The sequence below is a fragment of the Coturnix japonica genome, chromosome 6, assembly GCF_001577835.2.
Source record: "Coturnix japonica isolate 7356 chromosome 6, Coturnix japonica 2.1, whole genome shotgun sequence".
Taxonomy (NCBI): domain Eukaryota; kingdom Metazoa; phylum Chordata; class Aves; order Galliformes; family Phasianidae; genus Coturnix; species Coturnix japonica.
Window position 1 is genome coordinate 20,077,424 of NC_029521.1, and position 12,856 is coordinate 20,090,279.

General features: G+C 51.6%; 1 protein-coding gene and 1 long non-coding RNA gene across 10 annotated transcripts in view; both read right to left on the reverse strand.

Moving 5' to 3' along the window:
• BTRC (beta-transducin repeat containing E3 ubiquitin protein ligase) overlaps positions 1–287 on the reverse strand; it is a 106,227-nt gene extending 105,940 nt beyond the window's left edge. For 8 of the 9 annotated variants that reach the window (XM_015867026.2, XM_015867027.2, XM_015867025.2 and 5 more), the window contains exon 1: positions 139–286. In XM_015867026.2, the coding sequence (XP_015722512.1) occupies positions 139–186 (48 nt within the window). In that variant the 5' untranslated portion in view covers positions 187–286. Of the gene's footprint in view, positions 1–138 lie in introns of all 9 variants that reach the window. The other variant, XM_015867023.2, reaches the window with a different exon arrangement.
• Positions 288–2,035: 1,748 nt separating this feature from the next.
• Positions 2,036–8,245, reverse strand: LOC107315957. The gene is made up of 3 exons (XR_004307671.1): positions 7,610–8,245; positions 6,521–6,672; positions 2,036–2,479 (listed from the first exon to the last, which is right to left on the reverse strand). It is a non-coding gene; the product is annotated as an uncharacterized LOC107315957 (long non-coding RNA).
• Between the last annotated feature and the right edge of the window lie 4,611 nt (positions 8,246–12,856).

Genomic DNA, 12,856 nt, shown 5'->3' on the forward strand with positions numbered 1-12,856 from the left:
CTCGGCTCCCCCTCCCGTCCCCCAACAGCACTTGAACCCCCCGCGGCCCAGGACACCCCGCCCCGCCCCCGCCCCGCCGTGCTCCCCCCGGCCCAGCCCCGCACACAGGTGCCCCCTCGGCTCCCCGCGGCCTCTCACCATGAACTTGATCGCCTTCTCCTGCAGCACGGCCTCGGCAGGGTCCATATCCTCCCGCGGGGCCGCCCCTCCTCGCAGTGCCAGGCCGCAGCCAGCGCCGACACCAACCTGCGCTGCCCCGCGCTCACACCCCCCCCCCACCCCACGCCTCACCCCCGCTACCAACAAAGCGCATGCGCTGCCCGCGGGCCCACGGGAAATGGAGTCCCTCGCCGCGCCGCCGGAGAGGGCCTGAGGGGTGGGAGAGAACTACAAATCCCGGAGGGCTGTGCGGCCACGGGTATGCCGGGAGCAGGGTGACGCACGCGGCGTCAGTGGGCGAGAGGGCTGATGGGAGTTGTAGTACGGAGGAGGTTGTGGCGGTGTAACAGGAGGGCAGGGGCGGAATAGAGGCCGCTGTGTGCGGGGGGGATGGGCCCCTTTCATAAGGACATATGGGCTGTGATACCCGATGGATGTAACAGGCCCGGGCATCACCCAGAATGTGCTGGAAACCAGTGCTGCAAACCCTGCCCACCATTATGTAAATAACAGTAATGATAATGAGAGAGCCCTATAATCGCAAAGGGACACCGCTGTCCTCTGGGCTGATTTGTGAATGTGGTCTTTAAGGTGAGTTCTCAGGATCATACAAAGCACAGGCTCATAGTGGAGCCATAACTGCAATGGCTGATTAAGGACTGGAGTCATCCTTGTGTTAACTAGACTGAACGCCTTGGACAAGAAGAGACCAGCTCAGCTCTCCTCAGCAGAACATTATGGACCCACAATACAGAGCAGAGGGACAGGAGAGGTCTGTACGCACCCCAGGACACCAGCACCCACACCCCAGGACAACCCACAGAGCACCAAGAAATAACGTGGGTTTACAAGAAGTTAAATAACAATTTATTTGGATCACAAGAACCTAGAGCTGTACACATAGTCAGTTCTGCCTCACCCACTGGCAGCTCCTCTCAATCTCTCTTAAAACACCAACCATACATCCCCTCCCTGCACTCCACATCCTTCCTGCAGAGCACGAAGCCAGCCACACACCGCACAGGGAGCTCCCGGTCCTTCCAGATGAAGGATGCTACCTAACGGTAAAGATATTACTGTGATTATTTTTGCACTAGCATATTGCTCTGTGCATTTCGGGCTCTGTGGACCACATCCACGCCTGGTGTAACGCCATGTTAATTTGCTGTGGCAATCATTAATTGGGTAAGGAACAGCTGGTGCTTTGCTTTAAGTGAAGCTGATTGGGTCAGTAAGTAACTGTTTGGGTAAAGGATGTACAGCAGGTAGAGCTTTGCCTCTGTCTGTGCTCCAGAGGGGTTTCACTTCTTGTCCCAGTGACCCTTGGAGGAAGCGATAAGATTTGGCCATGAAACATTAGGGAACTTTAATCAGTGCAGCTCCTCTGGGCATTTTTGCCTGAATTTTAATATTTTGAATAATAAAGGATGATTTTAAATTAAATTTGTGGGCTCACCATCTGTGTGTGCTTGGCCTTGTTTTCCTCTGCTTTGGCAGTCTCTTGACTTTGTTCTTTCCAAGTCACAGCAGAAAAGAAGGGAAGAAAAAAAAAAAAGAGGGGAGAGCAGCAGAGCTGGGCGTCCCCCTACATCCTGCTCAACTTCTCTGTTGCATCCCATCCACGATGGCTGTGTGTGCAGGGACTAGTTGGACGGCGCCTGGGAGACTTAGGGGCAAGATACCTCCATGCAGCCTGTGACTAAAGGAGATAGGCAGTCATTTGTGCAAGAGGAAGAGAAGAGAACCCAAGATCACATGGTATGATTTATGCTCTCTACGTGGCTGGAACAAGGCAATACCCATCATTCGCATCCCCTCTCCTGTCTCTGCCCAGTCACGTGCTTCCCATCCTCTGCCAGTTCTGATGCTCATTTGCTAGCACAGTGAACTGTTTTATTTGCTATAGTGGCAGAAGAACAATAATCAGGACATACCAATGAAACAGTTCTTGGTTGCAGAGTCAAAGTAACTCTCCTTGCCTCTAAACAAATAGCAGAGCTACTGTGAGGGTAAATGGGCACTGCCTTCCAGGGCAGAGGAGGATGAGAGCCCAGTCCTTCCCAGCAATAGACAGCAGATAATTACACAGGAGCCAGGTGAAAAACTGCACATTTTTATGGTACCAGGGTCTCCTGGCCCCCACCAGAGGGTGCCAACCTGGATCCCTGAGCATGGACCTGGAGGGCTCCTGCTCCCCCAAGGATGCATCCTCCAGTGCCTGCAGCATCTTCTGGCAGCCTGTCCTTGGGACAGCACTGTTGGTGAGGTCATCTGGTCCTTGGCGAAGGCGAGAGCATCATCATGGGCTCAGCATCACTGCCTGAATGGTGGGGAAAGGGGGAAAAAGATTTATTCTTATAGGGACAAAAAACAACCACCACCACCACAAACCACCAAACCTGACCCAACAGAACAAAAACCAACCCCAACAAGTACCTCACAGCCAGAAAAGCCTTTAAAAGCCTCATGAATATTTAGCTTGTCCTCATGTAAAATATATGACTTTGTGTAAGGATCAGGCAAAGGAGGTGCATGATTTTTTTCTGATTTATGGGCCCAGCAACGGATTATTCATAGCAGAGCAGCTGTGTGGAAAGATTCATCCACTGCAAAATGTGATTGTACATCAGGCAGTGTGAGGGAACAGAGCTATGACTAATGGCTACTTTACATATAAATGAGAAGGTTGGCGCTAGGAACAGTAAAAAGAAAAAAAAATACAATTGCTCAGCTGATGGACCCACGCTCTTACCGCAAGCACTGCACAGGGGCCTGGAGAAGACAGAAGAAGGCTGCCTGGAGGCACTGCCTCTCCTCATATCCTCCACCAGACCATAAATAAGGCAACAGCAGTCGAGGCATCCGAAGGCCAGATTTGTTGCTGGTGTCAGTGCATGGGCTGCAGGGGAAAGCAGGAGCAAGTATGCGACCCCTGGTTGGGCTGGGGCAGACCCAACCATGCCTGAAGGCTGAGGGCAGTGCTATGGGGTGCCCAGCACAGCCCCATGCCCCTCCCACCTGCAGCCCCCCCAGACACATTGTCTAGACGTTGCAGATGTGGACAGATGTGGGGCTGTAATTTATAACAATGGCCTCCAGAAGGCAATTCCAATTTGTTTCGCTAAAGCTTTAAGTTACAGGCAGCAAGATCTCCTGTAAATACTCTTGACTTACTCAGTAAGTATATAAGAGTTAGCCTGGCAAATGCCTGTGATCGTTGCTTTCCGTGTGCCTCATAGTATTCATGGGCAGCATTACACTCCACAGGTCCAAAAGCCATTGTGTGCACTGATGCTCAGCCGGTCCCAAACAACCCAAGTTACTGACTTGGAGGGTCCAGAGTTTGCTTCTCTACCATCATTCATCTGCTCTAGTGAGAGGGGATGCAACCAACACATAGACCCAGCTTCCAGCTCTCACGATGTCTTCATCATGGGGAACATCCTTGCCATTCACCATCTGAAGGACTATTTGAAAAAGCAAATTTGGAGCTCTTTAAGAGATTCCCAAGATCGAAACCTCTCCCTAAGGCAACATGACTCTCAGAAGATAAGCTTCACCTACTGGGAATCCTTCCATAGCCAGTGGAAAACATAGAGCTCAGCCTTTCCCCTTTCCGGGCTGCCACCAGCCCTCTTTAAAGCAGCCCACAGATGCTATGAGGCATTCTCCTTCCATTGGACACCATCAAATATCCCAAATAATCTTCTGATGCTGTGCTAACCAACTTAGCGAACTGTAGCAAAGGAGATAGTGATAGTAGTGACACTGCACACAAGGGAGGAGAAGGTAGCACAAAGGAAGGATGCAGCCTGAAAGGTTTGAGTTGGACTGGAGACAGACGTGCTCTCTCTGGATTTGCAGCTGCAATTCTGCAGTTTTGTGCCACTCTGGGAGAGCCCAAAAGGAAAAAATAACGACATTGGTCCTCAAGGGATGGGAACAGAAACACAACTGTGCTGTGCACAATTCCTGTTGCTATTGGTCCAGAGTAATTAAAGCAATGGGAGAAGAGTTTCTATGGTTTTGGCCAAATTAAAAAGTCATCCTTTCCCCAGCCCCCAAAAGTTTAATTTCAGATTTAATGAAACATTTAATTTGAAGTAATACATCTTGATTGGAGGGGAAGCAATGTTTTGAATTAAAGTAAATAAAGTAATCAATTATTTATTGCTCTTTAATTTGGATTTTGTTTTCTGGCTGAATTCAAGGTGAAACAAACATCACTGTGAGCTCCCAAATGCTGCTTGCTCACAATGGTAAATAAGTTTTCCAGTCCACATGGGACAGCAGGGTACACAAGGAAGGGACTGATATCATAGAATCATTGCAGTTGCAAGGGACCCTTAAAGGCCATCTTGTCCAACCCTCCTGCAATGAACAGAGACACCTACAGCTCTGACTAATGCTCAGGGCCCCCTCCAGATGACCTTGAGGTATCTCCAGGAACCGCCTCTCTGGGGGATGTTTTGACACTGTTTTGGTTGATTTTGTAGCCACAAAGACTCAGTTCCATGTTTCCTTATATGCCTGTATCAGTGCTGGGGAGGCACAAACATTCTGCAGTTCATCCCACAGCACCCATTCCAGTTCAAGGTGAAAGCATGGTTTCATCCATGAGAATAGGCATCCAAAAGTGGATTTGTTCTTCATTTCCTTTTAAATGGGGAAAGGCATCTCAGGTTTAGATTACCCCTAGATGCATTCCAGGTACATGCTACTCAACTGTACCCCATCCCTGCCCAATGACACCCCCAGGTTAAAAGGGAATTAAGAGGGAAAGGGTCAGCACTGGCAGGAAAGCAGCACTGGCCACTTGCACATGCCTGTCTGATCCAGCCTCCTGAGTTAAACAGCCCTAAGTGCCCCCTTACCCCATCACTTCAGAGGCATATTGCACCCAGAATTTCCAGAACCCAGGTGGGATCCCACCTGCTGATGGAGGCTGGAGTGCACAAGGGACCACCAAGAAAGCAAACTAGCAGCAAAGGGGATGATGGAGCTATGAGACACTCCCCAGGCTGTATCCAGTCCCCACAGTTCCATTCAGCCTCCAGAGAGCATGGCTGTTTTTGGGGGCTGGACTTTCCCCCTGCTTGCTCAAGCACTTCCAATTAAACCCAGTGGAATTCAATCTATTCCTCTTAATAAACTTCCCTGTTTCCCTGCCAACTCCCCTCCGGACACCAAGACGCTATTACTCCAAACACAACAGGAAAGGGCTATTTTTTCTGCAAACTTTCTGACTGAAGAGACAGCACGATTCCCCCCTAGCAGGATCTGAGCTATTAGGATCCATGAAAATTAACAGCAAATAAACATTTGGGGAGGGGAGTAGGGGGGCTGCTGAGCTGCAGCAGAAGGGATGCTCATGCACCCGCTTCCCAAGATGGACAAATTATCGGGGACCCAAGGACCTCCAAAGCACATACATCTCTGGGGATACTGTCCCTCATTACCCATCCCAATGCATCTGAGGTATGTGGTTGTGGGAGGGGAGGGGGTAAAATCCCAGCAGCCCCTTCCCCATCCCCGCTCCATACACACACTTGGCCCCATCCATCCCCATGTGCCTGTCTCCATTGCTCAGCCCCAGAAGATTAATGAAGCCATCGCCCTGCTCCCAAAGCCCTGGTCGCAGCTTTGCAAGGCAGGAGCCTCCTTCTCTGTTCTCCTCTCCCTGACAGATGCCTCAGAGCCCGGGGCCGCAGTTAAGGTGACAAGATTCAGCAATTCTTTATGAACATTTCATTCCCGCTCGCTACACGACGTAAATTAGATGGTGTGTTACATTCGGGCAAGAAGCACGATATGTCACCGCGGCGCCGGCCCATTGGATGGAGAGGCTAATCCTGCCGTGAATTTCATTACTGCTTTTATGCCATCGGAATTAGCTCGGTGACAGTGAGCCTGATTGTCTTTCACTAGGGGTTTGCCAGGGCGCGGGAAGGCATCCTTCCTCCCTGATGGGAGCACCATGGAGTGACCCCTCTCCGTGTCCAGGGCTCAGGAGCTCCAGTATTCCTCCTGCTGGCACTGAGATAAACATGGACTGGCTGAACCCATCCTCTGACACCCTGTACCCATCCCTACACCTCCCGTTACTGAACTATTCTTACGGCTGTGCCCCACAACCAGAGACATTCGAGGTCAGGCTGGATGAGACTGAGCATGCTGCTCAAGTTTTAGGTGTCCTTGACCATTGGAAAGATTCCTTCCAACTCAAGTGATTCTGATTCTACCTAGGGAACAAAGCACCCCACCAAGCTTCCTTTTCTGCCTCTGCCCCAAACTCAGGCGCCAACATCCCCTTAAGCAGCAAACACTCATCTGTAAACTTATGACATCCAAAACCACTCACCTTTTTCCTTCTGGTGCCTCCCAGCAGTGATCCATTCACAGGGAGCGTCAGTGCAATACCCTCCAAGGGTTGAGATGCTGAGGTGCACAACGCGTGGAGGTTGCAGGCAATGCTAGTGGTGAGCTGCCTGGTTCATCTATTCCATTCTGCACCTGGGTACAGGTTCAAGAATAAAACCACAGGCCACAAAGACTTAGTGGTCATCAATGCCTGTCAGCTCTGCATGTGTCCCTAACAATCCTCCACTGCTCCAGCCTCTATGCACCCTGCAAAATACATGGGAGACCTTAAAGCTACAACACCAGAAGAGAAAAATAAAGCTCTCGTACTTCTGAGATGAAAACATGTGAGCAGTTCCTGAAATGCTCTGTTCCACCAGCACAGACCCCATGGCACCTTTGGATAACAATGCTCAAGGTGGTGGTGCAGGCTGTTTCCTTTAGGACACCACCGAGGGACCAAAGGAGCCCTGTTGTGCTGGGTGCTGCACAAAGTGTGGAAAAAGTCTCCTAACCCCAGAATCAGGAAAGATCTCATCTACAGCTGAGAAAGGACCACTTCTCATCTCATGGGCACCCATCCCTGAGAGTACATCTGAGATCAGTAAAGGCCCAACTATGGGATTGCTCCAGCAGGAAACCTGGACAGAGCTGAAAACATTGAGATCTGACAGTAGTGTGATCTGGAGCTCAGCTCTGTGTTCTCAGCCCCTCCCGTAGCTCTCACAACTATGAGGATGCAGAGCCTTAATGCACATCTATTAGTCCACGCTCTCTCCCCTTAGGTAAGCACTTTGGGAAGCTTGCCTAGTCCTTTGCAGTAATACTCCATTAGCCCTTCACTCTGAATCTAATTAGGGGGAGGAGGAGTGGGAAGGGATGGGGAAGAGGGGGAGGAAGAGAACAAACTGATTTAGGATGATGAACTACAACAGGGATGTACCAGAGAAAGGTAAAAGAAGAAAAGCATTCAGACTCAAAGGGCTGAAGGCTGAGAGCCTGAAGGGGATGTGGGAGCAAGGTGTGGGAGAAAAGGGGTCGTGAGTTGGAGCCCACCCCAAGCCACCCCGCAGTGTCGCTCCCCTCAAACCTCTCCTTGCTCGCTGTCCCAGCACCATCCTGCAGCACTCAGGTCCCCCGATGCCATCTCGCCTCAGTTTGCCCCCAGACATGGAAAGCTCAAACACTCCATCCATCGTGCAGCCCAACGCAGCCGAGACGAGGCCAGGAGCTGTGCAGAGCAAAAATAAAAAAGTCGCTAGGACTCCCCATATCATATATATATCAGCCAGCAACGGCTCCACTGGGAACAGAGGTATTCAAGCATTGGAAAGAGAGTGCTTAGCAGTAAAATAGGTCCTGGAAGCCCTCGGGCACTATTTACTGGGGAATGAATCTACCTTGGTGACTGATTGCAGCCTTTTAACCTGGATAAATCAGATGACAGATAGGAGCGTCTCCCAGGTAGCCCTGCTGGCAGGTACCTCCAACGCAGCCCCATCCATTTCAAATACCTCTGTCACCCATCAGGGGACACATCCCCTGCTGTGCAAGGAGAGCTCCACTGAGGGAGCAGCGGGCAGAGCAGCGCCAGCTTTTGAAGTGCCTCTGTTCTTTATTTACAATGGGAAAAGCAAAGGGAACCATCTCTAGCCCCCGTGCAAGAAAAGCCCAGGGAAATCACCAACACAGCAAATGAAGCCAGCAGCTCTGCTCACACAGGCACAGTGAAACACAGAAGGCTGAGCTATAGGGAAAGGGAAGCCCTAGCCTCCTCTCTGCCACCCCCAGCACTTGATGCATCCCCTCTGCCTGCAAAAGCTCCATCCATCCACAAATAGCCCCAGAGCAGGGAGCCCAGGCCTCCCCCTTTCCCACTTTATATGTTTTAGGGAGAAAGCAAGAGGCAGGAACAGGTGTTCTTGCATCCTATAACCCAATCCTCTGCTCTGCCTGCTCTCCTCAGCGCAGCTCCCACCCAAGGCCAGCTGCTGATGTTCAGGAGAATTAATTACTCACCCTGAGATAACAGCCTTCACCAAGAGAGTTAAAGGAGCAGTGCTCAGCTCCAGCAGGGAGTCTGGGGCTGGACAATCTCAGTTCCCCAAAACCACCGTTGTCTCCGAATGAAAGACTTCTACCCAAAACTTTGGCAGCAGAGTCCATGTGGGGACAGAATGTGAGAGTATCTAGTTTGGCTGGATCACAATAGTGTGTTCTGCAAAGTGTAAACCTGCTCCTGGCTTTCTGTTGGCTTGGAGGAAAATGAGAAATAAAGTCAAATCAATGTATATATATTGTTTGCATTCAAAGACATGGGATCGCTCTCTTCCACATCATCCTCATTCAGCGTGGTACCAACCCTTGCACAATGGGCATGAGGCATTTGCTGGGACCTGCTCTGGGTATGTGATGCTGATGGGGCAAGAAGGCAGCTACCAGCCAGGATGCATCACCCAGGATGCTAAAAGAGGGACGAAGGCACATGCATGGGGAACAGGGATCCACCCAGGGGCTGGGCTCCCGAATCCATCATGGATCGCACCATGAAGCCGTGCTCAGCCAGCATTAGTATGCAAAGACTGTGAGCTGAGAGAGGGGGAGAGAGAAGGAGAGAGGCAGGGAGGGGGAAGAGAGAGGAAAAGCCAGTTGTTTTATTCATGGCTGGTGATATTATAGACTGAGTGAAAATCACATTATCGTAATGGGAAAGTTAGAGTTGCTGTGATGATGCCCTGAAGCTTGTGTGCTGATTGGGGTGTGATTGCTATCTGTATTTATATGTAGAAAGCAAAGTTCACTGCCAGTTCAAGATGGTGGAGCCTGCTTCTTCATGCTACATAATTCTTCAGTAGGGAGAAACTGGGAGCAGCAGTGTGGGAGATGTGGTAGCCGGGGGTGGGCATGAGTCAGCCCCACAGCTCTGCTTTTTGGTGCTGCTGGGGGAAACCCAGCCTCCATCCCGTTTGGGGGGAGGGGAGGAAGAGGGTGATGCTGGAAGCAGAGCATCCTGTCCATGCTTGTGCATCACCATTTGGCTTTCTCCCTCCCTGCCCAAAGAATTCATATGGGGAGGAGCAGCCTTGGGCCCGCCACACTTGGGCAGAAAGGCATGGGGCTGCAGGTAAGCCCTGAAGTTATAAATGCACCTTCAGTGCACCAAGGGCTCCTAAAACTCCAAGTACAAACCTCATCTCCTGCCAGGCATGGCACTCACACGTGGTTACTTTAGCACAAGGGGATTTCTGTTCACCAGTTTGGGTTTTTAGAAAAGTGACACCCATTAAAAAGACAGACCATTAACTGTGCATCTGTCAGCACGAACACAGAGGTTGTATCAGCATCCCCGCTGCCTCCTCCCAAGGACACACCTTGCAGCGGGCTCCCATGTCTGCAGGGTGTGCTGGCACCCATGGGGTGCAGTCACCTCCTGTTTGTGAGTCCACTGAGAAGAATAACAAAGATTCAGTTTCAGTGAAGGGTGAGGTCTGTTTATCAAACCACAGCAGAGAGAAATAAAAATGACCAGCGCTGCAGAAGAAAAGTGAGGGTGGGTCACTGGAGAAGTGGGGAAGAGCACAGGAAAAGGATAAATTCTCTTCAGTTCCCTGCTGAGTTTTGGTAGGGTTTATAGAGAGCTACCAATTATGCTCCGCTTCCACTGGAACGCCTTCTCTGTGGCTGCTCAGCCCCATGCCTCCTGTCTTGCTGTTGCATTTCTTCTGTGTGGAGATCTGCAGCAGGGCAGAGGGACTTCATGATGCTGCATGTACAGGGTTGCTGTGTGCTCCAGGGATGCTGCTTGCTCCAGAGATTCTCTGTCTCTGAGGATGCTGTGCACTCCAGGGATGCACCATGTTCTGTGATGCTGTATGTGCCAGGGATGCTGTGTGCTCCAAGAGTGCTGAGTGCCTGGGGATGCTGCACACTCCACAGGAATTCCTCAGCCCCAAGGTCAGCAGCAAGGACAAGCTTTCCTTCCCAGGCAGATCTCAGCCTTGGCACTTCCAAAGACGCGTGGTGGCAGCGCCAGGTCCTGGGTGCCAACCCCCTGTGCCCTCAGCATGCCAGATGGATGCTCACACTCCCAAAGAGCAGCCATTACCTCGCCCTCCTCCCTCCTGCTGAGAGAGTCAAATGTGGCCCTGGGCTGTGCCATGCTGCAGAGCAGAGCCTGCCTCAGCCCCCACCTGTCCTCTCTGCCCTGAGGCACAGCATGGGCTGGGGTGGGAGGAGGGCAGCCTGGGACCTTGTGCCACCTTTGTGCCATTCAGTTCCACCACGGCTGACAGCAGAAGCTCCAAAAGCCTCATTTCCCAGCCCTGAGCTTAAGACAATGCTTGCTTTTGTTGCTCCTGCAGCCTCCAGGTGGACCATGAGTTGTAGGCACCCTGCAGTGACCAAGGAGGGATGAAGGTCTGCATATTCACATATGCACGCACAAGAAGATACTTCCCTCTTCCCAGAACACTGCCTCCCTCCCTTCCTTCCTTCTCTCATCCGTTTTTCACACTTTAACCAGAATCAGCAATTTCTGTCACCTGCTGCTACCTGGTGCGTCCCTCCCCGCGCCGGCTGAGCCCGTCGGAGCCCACAGATGTGTGATTAACCGCGGTGAGCGTCGGTGGTGAGGCACCGCGGCGAGCTCCCCGTCTGGCTGATGAGCGTGCAGCTGGAGCAGAGAGCTCCCTGGGGTCCCCTGCTGCTCGCTGTAACGCACCGGGTCGGGGGGAGGAAGGTGTCGACATGGTGGGGAGGTATTTGAGCATTAAGCCATTTCTTTTCCCTATGAGGTTCCTGGAAGAGCAGCTTTTCCTGCCTGGAAAAGCATCTGGCTGAGTCTCCAGTGGTGTTGTGTAGCTTATAGCCCGACATGAGCTGTGCAGGAGAAAGAAAGCGAAGGGAGAGGTGCACTGGGAGAACGCTGGCACAAACAGACCCTGTGCCCCACAGATGGATTGCTCTGCACAGCACCCAGTGCCAATGATTACTGCGAGCAGGAAGGAGAGGACATGCAGATGAATGGGTGTTTAGGGGAGATCCACGGGCAGAAGGATGGATGAAGGGCAGCTCAGATGGGTGGTGGGTCTGGGCAAGGTTCAGATACACATTCCCAAATTCCTCATATTAATTTCCTTTCCCATCTGCTGCAGTGAAACCAAACACTCCCAACATTTCCTTATTCCACAGTTCTCCCTCTTTCTGACAACTCATGCAGGCAGATCAGCCACCAAGACCCTTGCACTGATTTCTGTACCCAAAACAGGGATGAACATATGAGCACTTGAAGAAATAGAGGAGGTCGACATCTCTTCTCTCATAGGATCATAGAAGCACAGAATGGCTGGGTTGGAAGTGATCTTTTAGGTCATCCAGTTCCGCAGTGGGTTGGTTGCACCCACCAGATTAAGGCCCAGGGCCCCATCCAGCCTATCTTTGGGCACCTCCAGGGATGGGGCATCCACAATGGGGTAGCTGGGTGGCATCTTGCATAAAACTTAAAGGAAAAAGGGGTCTTGTGCAGAAACTTTTCACTCTGCTAGGAATCCCCTTGTTATTTATTCATGGTTCTCCAAAGCCCTCGTGTACAATTTGGTTCTTGGCTGCATTCTTTTCTGACAACCAGAGGTTTGTTCTGATTTTTGGAGGGCCTGACACAAAATCTGGTTTGGGGAGGGAGAAAGGACAGGTTGCATACAGCCGCTCATTGTAGGAAAAAAAGAAGTGGAACCATTGGCAGTTGCATGTAACACAGAGAGGCAGAAGGAAAATGTCAGTGCTGTGTCACAGCTCCAGCGGGTATGGGACAGCTCTCAAACTGAGATGTGAAAGGGCTGTTTGGGATTAGGTACCCTCTGCTTCATAAATTATGGTGAGTTGAGCGGGGCCGAACACAGCCAGGATGTCTTTGGGAGGAGGTCCCGGCCGGTTCCTGTTTCACCCAAAGTGGGTCACCTGTCCCAGCTCCGGTTCCCTCTCACTTTCAATCTTGGCTTTCTCTTGGGGCACCAGGCACCTCGCCACAACGACCTGCTCCTGCTCACAACCATCTTGATCTCACCCCATTGCCTTTCTTTTCCTTCCTGGGAGCCATCTGAGCCTTGCAGAGCCAGGGGTATGGATGCAGCCCCCTCCTCACTTCACGGCACTGGGGGTCTCATGGTATTGAGGCTTTGCCAGCCACATGCTGGCACAGTGAATTCGCACAGCTAATCCCTGGCTGTCAATCACACTCATGCATTCCCCTAGTGGCATCATGCTCAGAACACGTCCCTCCCCCCCCACCCCCCTTAAAAGTGCTGCAGAGCTGCACCCCACCCCCCCACCTCCTCTCCTC